The sequence below is a fragment of the Pan troglodytes genome, chromosome 8 (assembly GCF_028858775.2).
Source record: "Pan troglodytes isolate AG18354 chromosome 8, NHGRI_mPanTro3-v2.0_pri, whole genome shotgun sequence".
NCBI classification, from domain to species: domain Eukaryota; kingdom Metazoa; phylum Chordata; class Mammalia; order Primates; family Hominidae; genus Pan; species Pan troglodytes.
In genome coordinates this window covers 127,105,395-127,127,573 of record NC_072406.2, presented here as the reverse complement: position 1 = coordinate 127,127,573, position 22,179 = coordinate 127,105,395, and the positions used below count along the sequence as shown (strand labels likewise).

Here is a 22,179-nt window from a genome sequence, read left to right as displayed (position 1 = left end):
GGCTTCCGTAAAATTGTTTTTCCAAGAGAGTGGAAGTGGATGCCCAATGTCTTGTAGCTCCTTTGAGTACCAGGTGATTCTAAAGAATCATTTGCTGTTTGACCCAAAGAAACGTGACTGCCAGAGGGAAGAAAGGCAATTGAGCTGAGAAAAGCAGTATTTAAAGACCAAGGCAGGAAATGAAGCAGTGAGCAGTTGCTAGAGCAGCAGCACCTGCGTATGATGAGCAAAGTATCTGACCACTGGCACATCCATAGCCAGCTCTGTTGAATCCCCTGTTATAATTCTGATTTCTCTCACTCAGTTCAGGGATTTGGAATTGGGCAGCCAATTCTGTGTTTACCTTGGTAGTAGCACTCCTGCATATGCAGTAGTGTCAGGAAGTGTGTATTGTTACAAGCAGAACATTTGGTGGAGGAACATATTATCAATCCTATAATAGATAAAAGAACCACAATCCTAAATCCTCAAATTCATTTTTTGGCTTTCCTGAGAGAACTGAGAATTGTGGGTAACCTTGAGGAAGGAAGGAAACAAGCTTCGCTGAAGCTGGGCTCATTTTCAGCTGTCAGTGGAAAAACACAAGGCTGCACCAGTCTCCCCTGAAACTCTCAGACTCGGCCAGTAGTTGTTTTCCAGCTTCTTGTTACCTTTGAAATCCGAACATTTTCGATTTCTTCCTTTCTGCTGTGCCAGCAAGACGGAGCTAAGTGAGACGGTTTGCACCAGGAAGGCGCCACAATTATGCACTGTGTCACCACCGGACACGCAGCTGGGGAATGTGCAGGGCGCCTGCAGCCGAGGGGCCAGAGTGTGCTTTTGAAGACGTGATCATAGCCACTTTCAGTTCATCTTGCCTTAAATCAGTGGACAAAAAGAGGCAGCTGACACTCCGCTTGTAAGGGATAGTAACACCATAAGAAATCACATTTTTTCTGTGCCAGTTTTCTACCTTGCCCTAATTTCATAGATGAAATCACATGTGTAAAACTGACTTTGCAATTTAGCTCTAAAGTCCAGAAAGGCTACCCAGGGAGCACCGTGCCTTTTTTTATACTTATTCCCTGATATGTTAAATCACCTAGAAAGCTGGAGGAAAAAGCTCTCCTGCCTGAGCAAGTGCAAGGAGGGTGCCATCAGAAGGATAGTCCAACATTCTAAAGCTGAGTGCAAGTGGAAGACCTAGGAGTAATAACAATAACAATTATCATCTTTCTATTTTTAACCTCAGATGCAGTGAGTTGATTAATTTACACTCCTCAGTTCATGGCACATTTTTATTGTTACTCCTTCCGATTCCTACTCGTTTCGTGTATTTGTTTAGGTTCCATTACAGCTTACGGACTTACCCCCACTCCAGCCACCACCCCATAGGTAACCGTTCGAGTATGTTTAATATACATGTATCTATTTGTACGTGTTCTTACAAATTGTGTAAGCATATAGTATCAATTTACATAATGGTACCGTGTTATGTATCTTTCCCTTTCCTTTTTCACTCAGGTCGGTTTTTAAGATCCAACTTTGTTGCCATGTGTATATTGAGTCTATTGATTCTAATTGCTTCAGAATACTCCATGACTCTTATCTCTTCATTAGGTGATTACTATATGCCAGATTCAGTACTAAGTGCTTTAGGTATATTGATAACTTGGATTACCAATAACATTGAGAGTGTGAAGCATTTGTGTTCATCAAAAGGGATGTGAGTTTCTCAGAAGGCCTAAGAGACCTGGCTCTCTGGAGGTATTTTCTTTCTTTCTTTCTTTTTCTTTCTTTTCTTTCCTTTCTTTCTTTCTTCTCTTTCTTTCCTTTCTTTCTTCTTTCTTTTTCTTTCTTTCCTTCTTTCTTTCTTTCCTTCCTTCCTTCTCTTCCTTCCTTTCTTTCCTTCCTTCCTTCTCTTCCTTCCTTCCTTTCTTTCCTTCTCTCTTTCTTTGTCTCTTTCTTCTTTCCTTTTCTTTTTTCTTTTTTGTTTGTTTGTTTTAAGAAAAGTCTTGCTCTGTCGCCCAGGCTGGCGTGCAGTGGCACAATCTTGGCTTACTACAACCTCCACTTCCCGGATCCAGGCTATTCTCCTGACTCAGCCAACCGAATAGCTGGGATTACAGGTGACTGTCACCATGCTCGGCTAATTTTTGTATTTTTAGTAGAGACGGGATTTCGCCATTGGCCAGGCTGGTCTCAAACTCCTGACCTCAGGTGATCTGCCCACCTCGGCCTCCCAAAGTGCTGGGATTACAGGCGTGAGCCACCGCGCCCGGCCTCTCTGGAGGTATTTTCAAGGGCTAGATCGCCAGCCACTTTACCAGCTCACTGTCTCTGCTGTCATGGGTCTCTCTCTTCTGTACAGTGACTTTCCCTCTGCCTTGGTTTCCTTTTCACATCTGTCTAAACAACTCCTAATTTGCTAGCCCAGGGGGCTCCTTATTTTTTTTATTAATTTTTTTCGTCACAGTCTTCTGTGAGCACCAGTCTAGTGATTTAAAGCATGAGCTCTGGGATCAGCCCATCCGGGTTCAAATCCTAGCTCTACGTTAACCAGTTGGTGTAACCTGAGGCAAACTGCTTAATCTAGCTGCACCTCATATCCTCATCTGTAAGATGGGGATGATGACACCTACTCTATAGGGTTGCTGTGAGAATTAAACAGGGTGTTACAGTGCCAGGCATGCAGTAACTGTTCAATAAATATTTTTTACTTTTCTGGTCCCTTTGCCTGGAATAACACATATACCAAACAAATCTTGCAAATAATTTCAAAAGGTATCTAAAATTGCTCTTTTTTAAGGTTACCAACCTTAAAATTCAAATTCAAGTTCTCCAGGTCCAACGATTACCCTTCTGTTCCGGTCCTGCTACTTCCTTCAGCAGCACTGGCCAGCCCCCACTTTTTGAAAGTCTTTATCCCGTGAGTCCCAGGAATCTACTCTTTCTGGGCTTTCCTCCTGCCTCAGAGGTCCGATTTTGAATGATTAAGGACCCAGAAGCCATTTAGCTTCTTTATCTACGCTCTCCCTGGAATAACCTTCTTATCCTGTCCCCTGGGTTTAAACATCAGCCACACACTGATGAATCTCAGATCATCAGCCCCTATCTCTCCCTTAAGCCTCGAGCTCACCTTAAGGGCCATCCGTCGGATATCCAGCACCCGTCAAACCCAGCATGTGCACAAGCAGAGTCTTCATTTCCTCTGGACTTGCAAACTTGCCTCTTCCGCAGTCTCACTTACCTCTGCCAGTTGTGCGGAGAATAGACTCATGCAGGGAGAGAAAGGAACTCCCCGCAGGAGTCCAGGCGAGAGAGGTTTGTGGCTTGGACTGGAGTTGTGGCAGCAGAAAAGATGAGCAGTGGTCACATAACCAGATTCTTTTGGCAAGGGATGGGGTGAAGATGCAGACTAGGAGCCAGGAGCCAAAACTCCATGTACGCGAGACAGGCAAGGTTAAGACAGAAAGAGTAAATTTCACATCAAAGACTGTTAAGGGCAAACTACAGGGAATGTTATGGGGACCCAAAAGAATGTGTGTTTTGCTGCTTACCATTGCATAGGTGCAGGGAAAAGAAGACTCTTTATGAGACAGTTTTTAGGGAAGATGGGTTACAAAGTGAATGGTATGTTGCAGAAAAGGGTAGATAAAGCCATCATAGATCCCCGTAATCAGATGTGATTTCTCAGTCCTCTAAAGTCTCACAGATATATAACATAAATACATATATTTATGTACATATGTGTATATGTACACATATATGTATATATATCTATATATGTATATATGTGTGTATATGTATCTATATCTGTATATACATATATGTATATATGTACATATACACACATATATACATATATGTATATACAGATATAGATATACATATATGTATATACAGATATAGATATACATATATGTATATACAGATATAGATATACATATATGTATATACAGATATAGATATACATATATGTATATACAGATATACAGATATACATATATGTATATACAGATATACATATATGTATATACAGATATACATATATGTGTACATATACACACATATATACATATATGTGTACATATACACACATATATACATATATGTGTACATATACACACATATATACATATATGTGTATCGGAGATACATATATATTTATGTATGTATATATGTGTGTATATGTACACACATTATTATATACACACATATATACATATTTATGTATATACACACATATATACATATTTATGTATATACACACATATATACATATTTATGTATATACACATATATATATTTATGTATATATGTGTGTATATGTACATACATATATACATGCATAAATACATATATATGTATCTCCCATTTTAATTTTTAAAAATTATAAGATATTTCAAACATGCAGAAAATTCTAATGTTACAAATCTTCTTACACCTACCACCTGGCTTTAATGTATGTACCCCTTTAATGGCACCTATCTATGTAGTGTTGTATTAGTGTTTCTTCTCTTTCTCCTCCTATATTATAGAGAGGTGCCTGAAGGCAGGGGCTTGACCTCCTCTTTGTGTCTCAGGAGCATCTTGCACAGCGTCTGTATACCTTAGACCCCCTAATTGTTGCTGAATTGAATTGAGTTCTTGAAAGACCTCAAAGAGGCCTTCAGGGAAAAGGAAAGTGTAGCAAGCAGCACATACGATTCTCACAGATTTGAGAAGCTGCAGCTATTTTTAAGGTATATTAATTCAGAAGGAATTACTGGAAGTGAAAATAGGACAGCTGCATCTTGTGGCATATAACATTGAAAACTTACTTCATAGACTGATATCCTTGACTAATATTTCTGATTCCAGAATTAAAGCCACAGGCAACCCGAATCCCAGCTTTCCACGATTTCTGTGCCCTCCTACAAATGATAAGTTTATTTATTATGAAAGATCTTTAGCTGATAACAATTTACCATCAGCTACATCAGGTGCATTAGACATTTATGCCCTTTGTCGAGTCCCAGTGGTTTTGTCTTCTGCCCTGACCTCCCTTTACCTGCTACAAATGCAGGAAAGTGTTGTACTGCCTGAAATATTAGAATTCTACCATATTGCTCCTTGGCACAGAGCTACCTCAATGACTTACCAGAATTTCCAGAATTCAAAGAAGAATTTGCTATATACCAAGGTAAATGAGACCTTGGCAAGCTTTCTAGCTAGTGGTAATGGCATCTGGCTTGCCCTGGATGGTCCCAGTTGTAGATCAGTGAATTATTCTCAGCTTCCTCTTCACTCTCAAAAGTGTCTCTGGGCCAGGCATGGTGGCTTACGCCTGTAATCCCAGCAGTTTAGGAGGTCGAGGTGGGTGGATCACCTGAGGTCAGGAGTTTGAGACAAGCCTGGCCAACATGGTGAAACCCCATCTCTACAAAAAACACAAAAATTAGCTGGGCATGGTGGTGGGTGCCTATAGTCCCAGCTACTCAGGAGGCTGAGGCATGAGAATCGCTTGAACCCGGGAGGCGGAGGTTGCAGTGAGCTGTGATCACGTCACTGCACTCTGGCCTAGGCAACAGTGAGACTCGATCTCAAAAAAAAAAGTGTCTCCCGTTTAGCTCATAAATTATATGATCACTCTATTAATCCCCCACCTAAACTTTTTACATCATAGGACCTGCCTTCTGTGGATGGGACTTCCATTTTTTAAATTTCTGCAGTGTCCTATTAAGTGGATTAAATAAGAGCCTTTGATTTGTTAAAGGAAGACACACTAGACATCACAAACCACTCTTTATTTTTGGCATTCCGCTTTCTGAACATAACACAAACCAAAATAACCCGAGATGTTACCATCATGAATCGTGCCGACGTGACATAGCTGCTTTCCATGGGGAAAATGTAAACCATCAAAAAAAAAAAAAAAAAAAAGACTAAAATTTAAATTACACGGTAAAAAATGTTCAACATTTATAGTCCTGGACCATTTACTGAATTTAATTGAAAACCAGCTTAAATTTCAAAAACAGCAACAACAATTCAGGCTGCCTTTTTTTATTACACATTGGATTGCTCCTTGTCTCTTCGCTTCATCTATATCAGGTCAAAAAAAAAAAAAAAAGAAAAAGAAAAAATAATAATACAACACTGGAATCATGTGAAGTTATAACAATATTTTCAGCCCAGCAATTTCAGCCCAATTTTCAGCAGTAATGTTTCATTAGAATCAAACATTTCCTAGATGGTTTAAAAACACAATGAAAATCTGGCACTTTGAGAGCTTGTGTGAATACAGCTTTAACTTCTTATTTTCAAAGAAAAATGAGATTTAACATTAAAAAACTAAAGCAATGCCCCTGAAGGTTCTTCCCTTAAAAAAGAAAGGAAGCTCAGCCTGCTGTACACATTAAATAATTCAAATCAATGATCCTTTTAAGCCTTTAGCAATGCATGAACCAATAGGGAGAAGCAATCTAATACTTCATGCATTTAGGGGATTGCATTAGAAAGACTGCTAGTCTGCTTCTGCTTTTATAAATGCAAATGTATGCAGAGCAGACAGATTGGGATCTGTACAATTTAGCAATGATCGAAACTTGTAATTTTTGAAAATGGGACAGATGTCCAGTCTAGTTATATTAAGATGCTTCTTATTGAAGAAGAAACCAAACCAAACAAACAATTCAATGCCACCTCCTCTTTTAACCGGAAACAAATAAACAAAGGCATCACAAATTAGAAAAAGTTATATACCCTCTTGTTTCTTTCATGGATTGTTCAAGTTGAGAGGCAGCTTCGGGTAGTGGAATAAACATTTCCAGCATGTATCACTGCATTACTCATCTTTCTGTCCCTAAAACACAGGAATGAAGGGAAATATTTCCCCATTCAAGGACCGGGGTGGGCTTAAGTCTAACTTCCAGAGTAGCCAGGTCTCTGGTTCTGTGGACTATGCTCTCCTTGAACCACAGACAGGAAGGCAGGCCAGAGTCAGGGCAGTCAATAAATACATGCTGAATGAAAGCCTTTGTTTACTCACTGAAAGTTGCTGAGTGCTCGTCATCTTTTCACGTTTGTAATATCATAGCTCCAGAGGTTTATTTCATGATGGCGAGTGCCTAGAATGTGCCACAAACTGGGGAAATAAAGGTGAAAACATGGCATTTACTCTTGAAGAGCCCGCAGTCTGGTGGGAAAGCCAGATAAGTAAATATACGATTAAGATGAGTGCTAGTGGCTGGGCATGGTGGCTCACGCCTGTAATCCCAGCACTTTGGGAGACTGAGGCGGGCGAATCGCCTGAGTCCAGGAGTTCAAGACTAGCCTGGGCAACACGATGAAACCCCATCTCTACAAAAATTACAATAAATTAACTGGGCATAGTGGCACGTGCCTGTGGTCCCAGCTCCTCGGGAGGCTGAGGTGGGAGGATTGCTTGAGTCTGGGAGGTAGAGGTTGCAGTGAGCTGAGATGGTGCCACTAAACTCCAGCCTGGGTGATACAGTAAGACTCTGTCTCATAAATAAATAAATAAATAAATAAATAAATAAATAAATGTACAAAGGCAGACAGAGAGGCAACTAGAAGAGTGGGAGGCACTGAGGTTACAATAATTCAATCAAATCTTCATTAGGAATGTCTATGTGTGAGGTATGGTGTGGGGCACAAGGGATGGAGTCCCTGTAGGTGCTAGGAGTTCAGGAAGGTGAATGACATCCAGTTGTGCTTCAGAACAATCACTCTGGAGGCGAGGCAGAGGAGGATGGTGGGGGTTACAGCCTAGAGGCCAGGAGGCTTACCGTGGGCCCAAACCAACACAGTGACGGGCTGGAGAAAAAGAATGCCTGCTTATGAGAGAGACTCCAGCCAGCTTTCCCACAACGCGGCTGCCGCTTCACTTTCAGTCAGAGCCGATGGTTCTGGAGTTCATCCTTACACTGAGCTAAATCCACCTCACTCTTACTGCCATTTGCTGGCCTAGATGTGCACTCTGCAGAAATTCAGAAATTACAGCTTCTCAAACAGTGGGTTGTGTTCATGCTTGACTGCCATCAGCAAAACCTAGATAAAATATTTATATTTCTGTAACAAACAAAAAAGCAGACATAAGGCATGCATTCCAAAACCTCCCTGGATTTCCCACTCTCAACATTCAAGGCAAGGACGTGAGGTCTTCCTAAAGAGGCTCAAAAGAAGATAGTTTAAAAAATTCTTCCTTAAAAAAATTAAGCTTCTGCTTTATCGATGTTTTCTGGATTTTGGAAATTTTCACTTAATGAATTACCCCTCTTCTTGCTTCCCAAACTCAATAAATAAGGGGAAAGTGTTTCTCCATTCAAGAAAAATAGGGTTTTGCAGCTGGGTATGGTGGCTCACACCTGTAATCCCAGGACTTTGGGAGGCCAAGGCAGGCGGATCACTTGAGGCCAGGAGTTCGAGACCAGCCTGGCCAACACGGTGAAACCTCATCTCTACTGAAAATACGAAAATTAGCTGGGCGTGGTGGTGGGCACCTGTAATCCCAGCTACTCGGGAGGCTGAGGCAGGAGAGTCGCTTGAACCCGGGAGGCAGAGTTCAGTGAGCCGAGATCGCGCCATTGCACTCCAGCCTGGGCGACAGAGCAAGACTCTGTCTCCAAAAAAAAAAAAGAAAAGAAAAAGAAAACTAGTGTTTTGCTATTCTGAAGACACTTAGAGCTCCACTCAATGTCTACAAGTGGAGCTACTTAGAGCTCCACTCAAAATTGAGCTCCACTCAATTTTCCACGAATGAGGGACAGAAAAGCAGGGGGGGTCAGCTGCTCATCACGACCTCTGCCCTCTGCTTTTTCACCTTAGTAGACCCGCCTCCTGCAGGTACCCTGATAGGTCTGCAGTTCTAAGAAGTTTCCTGGATTTCTATCTACAACCTTAGAAAGGGCCCTTCAGCCCAGACCACATTACCAGAGCAAGATGGTGAACCACTACGTGGTCCCTGGTCGGCCAGAACTCTGCCCATGTGGTAATGAGGCTGTTCTAGTCAGGAAGCCCAGGGATTAATATTGCTACTAAGTTTTGATCAGGAAAATATAATTTAAATTTTTTATTATGAAAGTTGGCAAACATACATAAAGAAGATTGAAGAGGAAAGTGAACTCACATATTAACTTCCTTCAGGTTCAACATTACCAACATCTTGCCACACTTCATCTATCCTTTTCTTTCTTTTTAACTTATTTTTTTTTTTTAGAGACAGGGCTTCACTCTGCCACCCAGGCTGGAGTGCAGTGGCGCAATCACAGCTCACTGCAGCCTTGAACTCCTGGGCTTAATTAAGTGATGCTCCCAACTTGGCCTCCTAAATGCTGGGATTATAGGCATGAGCCACAGTGCCCAGCCTTCTTCCTTCATTCTTTTTCTTTCTCTTACCTTCTCTTCCTTCTTTGCCTCTTTTTCCCTTTCTTCCCCTTCCTTTCTTTTCTTCCTCCTTCCTTTCTTTCCTTACTGTGGTATTTTAAAGCAAATCTCCTACATCATATTCTATGCTTATATTTCAGGGTATGTAACTCTAAAAAACACAATTTTTCTTATAGAACTACAATACCGTTATCATACCTGACCAAATTAATAATAATTCTCTAACATCATCTAAAAAAATACCTAGTTCCCAAGAAAGTTTTAAATCGTAAGACTTGAAATTTCTATTGCCTCTCCAGGGAAAGGCCACGCTACAGACAGCCTTAACAGATTCACTATCGGGGAATTCTTCTAGATACTCAGCTGAAATTTTCATCCTGTGACTGCATATTGTGCCCCCGTGTATCATGTTAAATAATTAATCTCTCTTTTTAAAGTTTGCACGTTTCAGATATTTGTATACATTTAGCTGGTCTCTTTCATCTTTGCTTAGCTGAGCTATACACATTTAATTCTTTTAATATTTCTTATAAATCAATCCCGTCAGCCCGCTAATCATTTTGGAGCTTTTCTTTGAACCTCCTCCAGCTAGTTTCTATAAGCCTAGTAATGAGTAGTCCAGAACCAGATGCAGCATTCCAAGAGCAGTCTCACCCAAATCAAATCGCTCCCCACTTCTCCAAGTGCTCAATCCCAAACCACAAACGCCTTTTTTTCTGTCTCATTTTAACAGAAACAAACGTCTTGTTTTCTGCTTTTATTCCCGATTATCTTTAGGCATTGCAGCCTGTGTCTCATCCCTCCCACTAAACATCTGTGCCTCAGAGCACTTTTCTCCAGATGTGATGTAAACAGCGTTGGTGGAATCAGAAGAGTATACAGCTCTGCCACTCCAGCTGCGTGACTCTTGGCAAAACACCTATTCCTCAACACCACTTCAAGTTCTTCACCTAAATAACAAATAAAGACAGAACCTACCTAATTTGCAGGATTGTTGGAGGGACAAATAAGATGATGTAAATGAATGGGGTTTACTGGCCAGGCGTGGTGGCTCACGCCTGTAATCCCAGCATTTTTGGAGGCTGAAGTGAGCAGATTGCTTGAGCTCAGGAGTTTGAGACCTGGGCAACATGGTGAAACCTCACCTTTACAAAAAAAAAATTTAAAAATTAGCCAGGTGTGGTGGTGCACACCTCAGCTACTCAGGAGGCTGAGTGAGAGGATCGTTTGAGCCCAGGATGTTGAGACTGCAGTGAGCCACGATTGCACCACTGCACTCCAGCCGAGGCAACAGAGTAAGACCCTGTCTCAAAAAAAAAAAAAAGCGAGGGGGATGTTTACTAACTTTAATGCTCTCTCTCTCTCTCTGTGTAGACAGACATATCTACTTAGTGAATTTTTGTGCACTTATATGCAAAAGGTGAACATCTATATCCTCTAAAGACATCAATAGCCTATTTCACCATTTAATAATCACTGCTGTCAGAAAATTCTTTGTTTTAGCTCAATTCTTCTTACCAAAACAATAGCTTATAAAGCATCTTTGAAATGTATAATTTGAATCCATAAATCATGAAAATTTCATTTTTACCTTTCTCCCCTTGGATATAAATCAGGCATGTGGCATTTGCTTCTGCTTACTGTTTACTAGGTTCGAAGAATCAGACTAAACACTATCTGAATGACCTAACTCAGGCTTCATAATTTTATGAAGTAGACATTATTAATAATCCCACTTTATAAATGAGTAGACTGGGGCTTAGAAAAGTTCATTAACTTGCCTAAGGTTAATAGCTGATGATGAGCAGTAGGGCCATGCTGTCAACCACGGGCATGACTTAATATTTCAAATACTCACTGGGAACCCCTAACTATAGAGTAACTTCAAAAGGCCTCCTATTTGCCAAGCACTTGGAGAGAAGTGAAAAGGCATCGTCCTTTTCAAGAGGCTCATTGTTTGGCTGGTGGGGGACTCACAGCTGTTAAAAGAGGAACAAGCATGGTGGGAGTAATTATCATAGTCAACTGTACCAACTAGGCAAGGCCTAAGAAAATGTTGCTCTTACACCAAAATTCAGATTCATTAAGAAAAACCATTTGATGACTATGGTTAGTCATTTTCCCCTCTCATTCCATGGCCCTGGATTATCTAATAAATTACCAAATACCATCAATTTTCCTTTAAACCATCCGTTCAAACATCCATTATCTGGTGATACTGTAGTTTGGTGTTTATTGCCTCAATCCTGCATTACTGCACCAGACTCAGTTCTAACTGGGCTCTCTGCATCTCATTTCTACCTATTCAGTTTTTGGCACATGTCACTACCAGATTAATCTTCTTAAAATAAAGCTTCCATACGAGCCAGTCGCTTCACTGCGGCTTTACTCAATCCTGGCTTTCAAGGGTCTAAATGACGTAATCCCAAATGATGCAAATCCTCCTCTCCATCCAGACCAGTCTGCTCTTTACTGACTGTGTTCATCTTGTACACCGTCATTTGTGCTGGAACTATTCTCCCCTCCTCAATTGCTCTCCTCTCTTAACCTCTTGAATATTAAATACTGTTCAAGGCTCAACTCAAGGTCTTTCTCTTCTATCCTGACCACGAGGCGTCCTGTTCTCCCTCCTCTGTTTTCAGTAGGAGATCAGCAGCTGTTTGCAGAAATGAATTATTGCTCTACCAATAGCACTTTTTGGCAATATCATTCACTGATATGTATGTATTATCTTGTACCGTACTGCTACTTCCCTCCTTATATGTACACTTCTTGAGTTCCCATTAAATGAAAGTTTCTTAAAGGCCTGGACTACATCTTTTGTATGGCATGTTCTTTCCCTGCACAGTAGGTACTTGTGAATATTTGAAAACTGACATATTTAATTGATATAAAAGAAAATCACCTAGTTATTACCTTTAGGTTATATTGCCAATTCTGTGAGCCAAAGAATATTAATGACTTAAGATATCTGGCCTCTAAGTCCTGTCCTTAATAATGTAATAATTTGGGGTTAGGAGAGTTAACTTTTCCATGCCCCAATTTTCTCATTTATAAAGTAAGAATTTAAAAGTCAGATAATTCAGAGCACCTGAATACATGAATGCTGATTTATTAAATGCTTTGCCATTAGTTAACACCTTGACAGATGATTTTCTAAGAATATAAAATTCAACACAACATTATGGTATCACAAGTCAGTTTATGTGTCTTAACTAGATACAGAGTGTTCCATTTCTAGCAAAAGTAAGTAGAGAAAATAACCTCAAAACAAGTTTCCATTTAGGTATAGAAAGTTTCAACAGAATATCAATTCCATCCTAACAGTGAGAAAAAAATACTGCATAACTTCTTGAGCCCATCAGAGAACTAATGGCTGACAAGCCCTTCTGAGAAGAGATGGAAAAATGAACTGTTTTCAGTTTTGGCAGAATACAGAATCGATAGGTAATCATCATAAAAGCAGGTGTATTAGATATGGTTCTGCAGAGAAACAGAAGGATACATAGGGTGTGTGTGTGTGTGTGTGTGTGTGTGTGTGTGTATGAAGAGATTTATTAATTAGATAGGAGGCTGAGAAGTCCCACAGTCTGCCATGGGCAAGGTGGAGACCCAGGAATCCAGGTCTGAACCCCTGAGAACCAGGAGTGCCAAGGGCAGGATAGATGTCTCAGCTCAAGCAGAGAGGGGGCAATTCCAACCTTCCCCTGCCTTTTGTTCTATTCAAGTCCTCAACAGACTGGATAATGCCTACCCCTACTAGACAGGGCCCTCTGCTTTACTTAGTTCACCAATTCAAATGCAAATCTCTTCTGAAGACACCCTCACAGAAACACCCAGAAATACTGTTTAATTACATATCTGGACATCCCATGGCCCAGTCAAGTTGACACAGAAAACTAGCCATCCCAGCAGGTAAAAAGACAACAGCTGAGGCCTGGCACGGTGGCTCATGCCTGTAATCCCAGCACTTTGGGAGGCTGAGGCGGGCAGATCATGAGGTCAGGAGTTCGAGACCAGCCTGACCAAAATGGTGAAACCCTGTGTCTACTAAAAATACAAAAATTAGCCAGGTGTGGTGGTGGGCACCTGTAATCCCAACTACTTGGGAGGCTGAGGCAGGAGAATCGCTTGAACCCGGGAGGCAGAGGTTGCAGTGAGCCAAGATCATACCACTGCACTCCAGACTGGGCAACAGAGCAAGACTCCATCTAAAAAAAAAAAAAAAAAAAGAAAAAGGAAAAAAGAAAACAGCTGAAATTTTAATGAATTCTTAAAGTCCAAGAGTAGCAGTTGAGAAACAAAGCAATCAACAGACACAAAAGAAGTCCATATTCGCTTCCTTGCTCTTCTCCAAGGGTCTCTACTAGGTGCTCACAAAAAAGACTGGGGCAGGGCAAGAGAACTGAGAGACTCTGTATGTGGCAGAAAGTCACAGAATTCTCTGATACATGAGCCCTTCTCTTATGTGAAAGTCATAAGTTCAATGGGGAGAGGCCCAAGAAAAGATGCACTGCCTTTGGTAGAAGGGTGAAAGCAAGAGCTGTCTGCCACTCGAGGAAGGGCAGAAAATGAGCTCAGCCCAGGATCTTGCACCAATACAAAGCAGAGATCTGCCACTACTGGGGAAGGGGCTGAATTACTGAGAAATCACTGGATTCCATCCACCCCTGGAGTCTAGGAGCTCAGGGCCCAAGACCAAGGCTGGAGGATGAAAACTAAAAAAACACCCTCTTACTCCATGACAAGCTATAACAAGCAACAGTTGATCACTTGGGGAGGTCAAAAAGAGCATGGGTCAGATTCCTTCTGTGGCACAGATATGAAGACTTGCTGAAATCTGAGCATGGAGGGACACACTAAGGAAAAACCCTTCCACAATTCAGGCCTCACATGAAGCACAAAGCGCAGCAGCCCACTCTTGCAGTGAATGGAAGTCTGGTGCATTGTAAGTATAGCATCAACAAATCCAAACCTAGTTCAGCCACTGACTAGACTGCCCCAACCTCCCTCCACACTAATGACTGGACACAAAAAATGTGCCTATTTCTGGATAGAAGTATGACTTATCTAAGTTTATTTTACAGACAATATTTGGCATACAATCAAGAAATACAAAACACAGACAAGAATGAAAAAAAGCTGTTAACAGACTCACAAAGCTATTAACAGACCTAGACTTGAATGTCAGAACTGTCAGACAAGGAATTGAAAGTAACTATGACTACTATGTTAAAGGATTTCATGGAAAAGGTAGACAAAATGCATCAAAAGATAAAAAATGTCAGCAGAGCTGGGTGCAGTGGCTCATGCCAGTAATCCCAGCACTTGGGGAGGCTGAGGCGGGTGGATCACCTGAGGTCAGGAATTCAAGACCAGCCTGGCCAACATGGTGAAACCCTGTTTCCACTAAAAAAATGCAAAAATTAGCCAGCCACGGTGGTGGGCAACTGTAATCCCAACTACTCGGGAGGATGAGGCAGGAGAATCACTTGAACCCAGGGGGCGGAAGTTGCAGTGAGCTGAGATCGCGCCACTACACTCCAGCCTGGGTGACAGAGCGAGACTCTGTCTCAAAAAAAAAAAAAAAAAGGTGAGTAGAGAGATGGAAACCAGAACAAAGAGTTACATGAAAATGCTAGAAATAAAAAACATGATATTAAAGACAAAGGATTTCTTCAACAGGCATTGAGCACACTAGACATGGCTGAGAAAAGAATCAGTGAACTTGAAGATAGGTCAGTAGAAATTATCCAAAATGAAAGACAAAAAATAAGAAAGCAGAGCATCCAAGTGCTGTGAACAAATAAAATGGTTAAATATACCTGTAATTTGAGTCACAGAAGGAAAGGCGAGGAGAGGAGCATGGAGTAGGATAAATATTTGAAGAAATGATAGCTGAAAATTTTCCAAAATTAGTTTTTTAAACTATGATTTTATTTTTCTTTTTTTTCAGCCCACTTGAGGAGACAGACCAAAACTGATTAAAAAAAAAAAAAAGAAAAAAAGGATCAAAGAAATTAAGAGGCCCCCAAAAGGATAAATACAAAGAAAATCACTCCTAGACACATCAAACTGCTAAAAATTAAAGACAATGAAAAAATCTTTAAGGCAGCCAGAGAAACTATACAAGCCAGAAGATAACTGAGTGACTTCACTAAAGTGCTGAAGAAAAGAGAAGTTATGCAACATGGATTTATATACCCAGCAAAAGTATATTTCAAAAACAAAACACTTTTTCAGACAAATAAAAACTGACATAATTCATTGCTATAAAAAATATTAAAGGAAATTATTTAGAAAGAAGAAATATGATACCAGAATGAAATTTGATTCTACATAAAGAAGAAAGGACACTAGGATGTGAATAAACGTAATAGATATTGTTATGATTTTTAATCTCTTTAGAAGGTAACTGACAGTGTAAAGCAAGGGTTGGCAAGCTAGAGCATGAGGATATATTGGTACACAGCCACACACATTCATTTATGTGTATTTTCTTTTCCTTTTTTTTTTGAGACAGTCTCACTCTGTTGCCCAGGCTGGAGTGCAGTGGCACAATCTTGGCTCACTGTAACCTCCCCCTCCCGGGTTCAAGAGATTCTCCTGCCTCAGCCTCCCAAGTAGCTGGGACTACAGGCATGCGTAGTCCTGGCTAATTTTTGTATTTTTAGTAGAGACAGGGTTTTGCCATGTTGGCCAAGCTGGTGTCGAATTCCTGATCTCAAGTGATCCATCTACCTTGGGCTCCCAAAGTGTTGGGATTACAGGCCTCATTTATGTATATTTTCTATAGCTGCTTTCATGCTATAATGGCAGAGGTGAGCAGTTGCAACAGAAACCCTATGGTCTGGAAAGCCTGAAATATTTACAAGCATACTTCATCTTATTGCACTTCACTTTATTGAACTTCCTAGATATTGTGTTTTTTATAAATTGAAGGCGTATGGCAAACTTACATGGAGCAAGTCTATCAACACCAATTTTTTCCAACAGCATGTGCTCACTTTGTTTCTCTGTGTCACACTTTGCTAATTCTCAAAATATTTCAAACTTTTCCATGATTCTTGTATCTGTTATGGTGATCTGTGATCAGTGATATTTGCTGTAACTATTGTAATTGTTTGGGGGCATCACAAACCATATCCATATAAGACAGCAAACAATTTATTAGTGTTATGTGTGTTCTGACTGCTCCACTGACCAGCCATTCCCCCACCTCTCTCCCTCTCTTCAGACCTCCCTATTCTCTGAGACACAACAGTATTGAAATTAGACCAATTAATAATCGTACTATGGCTTCTACGTGCTCAAACAAAAAGAAGCAGCACACCTCTCATTTTATTTTGAGAAAGGGTCTTGCTCTGTCATCCAGGACGGAATGCAGTGGTGTGATCTCTACAACCTCCACCTCCTGGGTTCAAGCAATCCTCCCGCCTTGGCCTCTTAATGTGTTGGAATTACAGGCATATGCCACTGTGCCTGCCACTGTGCCTGGCCTACGTCTCTCATTTTAAATCAAAAGCTAGAAATGATTAAGGTTAGTGAGGAAGGCATGTCAAAAGCCAAGATAGTCTGAAAGCTAGGCCTCTTGCACCAGTCAGCCAAGTTGTGAATGCAAAGAAATATATCTTGAAGCAAATTAAAAGTGCTACTCCAGTGAACACACAAATAATAAGAAAGCAAAACAGCCTTACTGCTGATATGGATAAAGTTTTAGTGGTCTGGATATAAGATCAAACCAGCCACAACATTCCCTGAAGCCAAAGTCTAATCCAAAGCAAGTCTCTAACTATCCTCAAGTCTATGAAGGCTGAGAGAGGCGAGGAAACTACAGAAGAAAAGTTGGAAGCTAGCAGAGGTTGGTTCATGAGGTACAAGGAAAGATGCTACTCCATTACATAAGAGTACAAGGTGAAGTAGCAAATGCTGATGTAGAAGCTGCACAAGTTATCCAAGAGATCTAGATAGTATCATTGATGAAGGTGGCTACACTAAACAACAGATTTTCAATGTAGATGAAACAGCCTTATATTGGAAGAAGATGCCATCTAGGACTTTTGTAACCAGGGAGGAGAAATCGATGCCTGGCTTCAAAGCTTCAAAAAATAGGCTGACTCTCTTGTTGGGGGCTGATACAGCTAGTGATTTAAATTGATGCCAATGTTCATTTACCATTCTGAAAATCCTAAGTCCCTTAAGAATTATGCTACATCTACTCTGCCTGTGCTCTATAAATGAAACTACAAAGTTTAGATGACAGCACATCTGTTTACAGAATGGTGGACCAAATATTTTAAGCCCATTGTTGAGACCTACTGCTAAGAAAAATAATTCCTTTCAAAGTATTACTGCTCACTGGCAATATACCTGGTCACCCAAGAGCTCTGATGGACATGTACAAAAAGATTAATGTTGCTTTCATGCCTGCTAACACAACATCTATTTTGCAGAAAATGGATCAAGGAGTAATTTCAACTTTCAAGCCTTATTATTGAAGAAATACATTCCATAAGGCTATAACTGGCATTGAAAGTGGATCCTCTGGATGGATGGATCTGGACTAAGTAAATTGAAAACCTTTTGGAAAGGATTCACCATTCCAGGTGCCATTAAGAACATTCATGATTCATGGGAGGTCAAAATATAAATATTAACAGGAATTTGGAAGAAGTCGATTCCAACCCTCATGGATGACTTGGAGAGGTTCAAGACTTCAATGGAGGAAGGAACCACAGATGTGGTAGAAACAGCAAGAGAACTGGAATTAAAAGTGAAGTGAGGCCTGAAGACATGACTGTATTGCTGCAATCTCATGATAAAACTTGAACAGATGAGGAATTTCTTCTTATGGATGAGCAAAGATTCCATCTCAGGAAATGAGATGGAATCTACTCCTGGTGAAGACACTGTGAAAATTGTTGAAATGACAACAATGGATTCAGAATATTATATTAACTTAGGTTGTTAAAGCAGAGCAGGGTTTGAGAGGATTGACTCCAATTTTCAAAGAAGTTCTACTGTGCATAAAATGCTATCAAAAAGCATCACACACTAGAGAGAAATCTTTCATGAAAGGAAGAGTCAACTGATATTGCAATCTTCACTGTTGTTTTAAGAAACTGCCACAGCCACCCTAAGCTTCAGCACCTGACCCCCGATCAGTCATCAATAAGAAAAGACCTTCCACCAGCAAAAAGATTACGACTCACTGAATGCTCAAATGATTGTTAGCATTTTTTAGTAATAAAGCATTTTAAAATTAAGGTATGTGTTTTTTTTAGACATAACACTATTGCACACTTAACAGACTACAGTGTAGTATAAGCAAAACTTTTATATGCACTGGGAAGCCAAAAGACTTGTGTGACTCACTTTATTGTGATATCCACTTCTTGCATATTTGTATTATTGTGGTGGTATGGAACCAAACCCACAGTATCTCCAAGGTATGCCTGTACTATCTAGCCCTTTACAGAAAATGTTTGCTGACCCCAGCCAACAGCAATAAGGTAAAAACAAACAACAACAAACCTAATGTATTATAGACAATAGCATAAAAATTAGGAGACAGAAATGAAAATATACTCTTGTAAGGTTTCTACATTACACTTGAGCTGGTAAAATACTATTTGAAAGTAATCTGTGATAAGTTAAAGATGTATATTATAAATCCTACATAAAACAGAAAAAAAAATTTTAAGAGGTATAACTAAAAAGCCAATAGATATAATGAAATACAAAAAAAGTATTCAGTACTAAAGAAAATGGTCAAAGATGAAAAAAGAACAATGAAAAGATGGCTCACATATAAAACAAATGAAAAGATGGTATAGCAAATCAAACCATGTCTATAATTACACTAAATGTAAATGGCCTAAACACTCCAACAAAAAGGTTGAGATTATCAGATTAAATAATAAATCAAGACCCAGATATATGCTGCCTATAAGACACCCACTTTAAGTATAAGGAAACATAACATCTAAAACTTAAAAAAAAAAGGAAAAATATATACCATAAAAATACTAATTTTAAAAAGCCAGAGTGGCTATGTTAATAGCAGACACATTCAGAAAAATATTTAGAAAAAGAAATACTATCAGGAATGAATACAGACATTCATAATGACAGATCAATCTATCAATAAGACATAACAATTTTAAATGTATGTGCCCCTAATAATAAAGCTCTCATACAAATATAGCAAAAAGAGGTGATAGAACTGAAAGAAGGGCTGGGTGTGGTGACTCACGCCTGTAATCCTAGCATTTTGGGAGGCTGAGGCAGGCAGATCACCTGAGGTCAGGAGTTTGATACCAGCCTGGCAAACACGGTGAAACCCCATCTCTACTAAAATACAAAAATTAGCTGGACGTGGTGGCTGGCACCCGTAACCTCAGCTACTTGGGAGGCTGAGGCAGGAGAATTCCTTGAACCCAGGAGGTGGAGGTTGCAGTCAGCCGAGATCATGCCAATACATTCCAGTCTGGGGAACAGAGTGAGCCTCCCTCTTGCGAAAAAAAAAAAAAAAAGAACTGAAAGAAGAAACAGACAAGTCCAACATTATAATTGGAGACTGCAGGTCTCCTCTCACTGTAACTGATAGGCAAAGTAGACCAAAAACAGAAAACAAAACAAAGCAAAACAAACCCCATTAAGGCTATGGAAGACCTGAATAACAACAAGCAACAAGCTTGACCTAATTGATATTTACAGAATGATCCACCCAACAACCATGAAAGCACATTCTTAACCAATGTACATGGAACAAATTCCAAGGCAGACCATTTCTGAGTCACTAAACAAGTCTTAATAAATTTGTAAAAATGGAAATCACACATTTTATGTTCATGTATTTTATATTCTCTCACCACAATGAAATTAAACAAGACATCAACTAGAGAATTTTATATAGAAAATCCTCTAATATCCAGAAAGTAAATGATATACTTCTAAGTAATAGGTAAAGTGAAATATCACAATGGAAATTATTTTAAATTGAATCACAGCTTATTATAACTCATGAGATGCCGCTAAAGCAGTGCTCAAAGAAAAACTGATAAGATTTAATGCTTAAGTTTAAAAAGAAGTGACCTAAGCCTCTACTTTAAAACTAGAAAAAGAGCAAGTTAAACCTCAAGCTGGCTCAATGAACTATACACTTAAATGGTGAATTTTGTTGCATATAAATGTGACTTTTTAAAAATTCCTTTAAAAAATAAGTGAACTTATACTAAGGAAATTCACCAGGGTCCAAAACAAAGAACGATCTGAAACCCGGAGTGGTAAACACACTTCTTGATGCTACAGCAATCCAGGTAGTGGGGGAGGGAGGGAAGATTTACTCCTCTCTGTAACCAAAGTGTTTGCCTTTTAAGTGGGGATGGAAACCAAGTGTGGATCTTGAGAGGTAGGTTTTGGAACTGTGACACCCACAAACATAGGCATAAAACTGGTACCCTTAAAGGGACTATACATTTAATAAAATGGTAGACTACAATGCAATTTACCACAAACACAGGGCAAAAACAAGGAAGCTTTTCTTTGACTTAGGCTTTAAATTAAACAAAACACAACACAACAATAATAAAACATCTCTGCAATGATCATTTACGATGAGGATTTTGGAACAGCGATATCTCTGGTGTGCCTAGCAGAAACAATCCCAAAATCTCTCTGGAAGGACACTCTCAACCCAAGAACACACACTCCCATAAAGTCTCACTGAATTACCTCATAATCCAAGTTTACAACACAAAGAACACAAGGTAGGACACAACCTACCTTGGCTGAGAACTGGGAGATTCAACAAGCAATATTAGAGCATACTCCATAAGAATTTCAGATAACTGAGTTAACAGAGACTATTAGACTAGACAATAAGACTAAATAGACCAGTAGACTACATAGAAAATTAGACTAAAAAATACACATAACTAAAAACCCTAAGAAATCAGAGAAAAGTTCATTAAAACCATATTGTGATAAAGTAAACATGTGCCTAAATTGTTAAGAAGAAAACGTAAAATACTTTGTGGTGATAAGGATGTGGAACCATCAGAATTCCCATATGCTGCTGGTACAGCAACTTAGAAAAACTCCTTGCACTATCTACTAAAGCTTAACGTGTATACTTTACAACCTAGATTCCAGTCTTAGAAATATCCATCAGAGGCCAGTTGCAGTAGCTCACGCCTGTTATCCCAGCATTTTGGGAGGCCGAGGCAGGCAAATCACTTGAGGTCAGGAGTTTGAGACCAGCCTGGTCAATATGGTGAAACCCTGTCTCTACTAAAAATACAAAAAAATTAGCTGGGTATAGTGGCGTGTGCCTCTATTTCCAGCTACTCAGGAGACTGAGGCATGATAATTGCTTGAACCTGGGAGGCAGAGGTTGCTGTGAGCCGAGATGGCACCACTGCACTCCAGCCTGGGCAGCAGAGCGAGACTGTCTTTAAAAAAAAAAAAAAAAAAAATTCCAACAGAAATGTGTGCATGTTTACCAGGAGACAAGTACTACATTGCTCATAGAGGCATTATTCAAAATAGTCAAAATTGAAAGCTAACCAAGTGTCCATCATTCAGTAAAATAGATCAACAGTGGTAATAACTGAATAATACTAAACAATGACAATGAACAGTAAGTGGAGCCTTTGAGAGGTAATTAAATTTAGACAAGTTCATGAGGTTGGAGCCACTATGATGGGGTTAACGTCCCTATAAGAGGAGGAAGAAAGACAAAGCCTCCTCTCTCAGACATGTGAGGACACAATGAGAAGGTAGCCCTCTCCAAGCCAGTGAGACAGC

General features: G+C 39.9%; 1 protein-coding gene across 4 annotated transcripts in view; it reads right to left on the bottom strand.

The window, feature by feature from the left end:
* Positions 1-5,753: 5,753 nt before the first annotated feature.
* TRUB1 (TruB pseudouridine synthase family member 1) overlaps positions 5,754-22,179 on the bottom strand; it is a 58,812-nt gene continuing 42,386 nt past the window's right edge. The window contains exons 8-11 of one of the 4 annotated variants that reach the window (XR_001706851.4): positions 7,773-8,034; positions 7,013-7,108; positions 6,727-6,826; positions 5,943-6,066 (exon numbers count right to left, since the gene is read on the bottom strand). Coding sequence is in view for 2 of the 4 variants with exons in the window: in XM_054659927.2 (XP_054515902.1) it covers positions 8,009-8,034 (26 nt within the window). In the remaining 2 variants the exon portion in view is untranslated. Of the gene's footprint in view, positions 8,056-22,179 lie in introns of all 4 variants that reach the window. The other 3 variants (XR_008537481.2, XM_054659928.2, XM_054659927.2) reach the window with 3 other exon arrangements.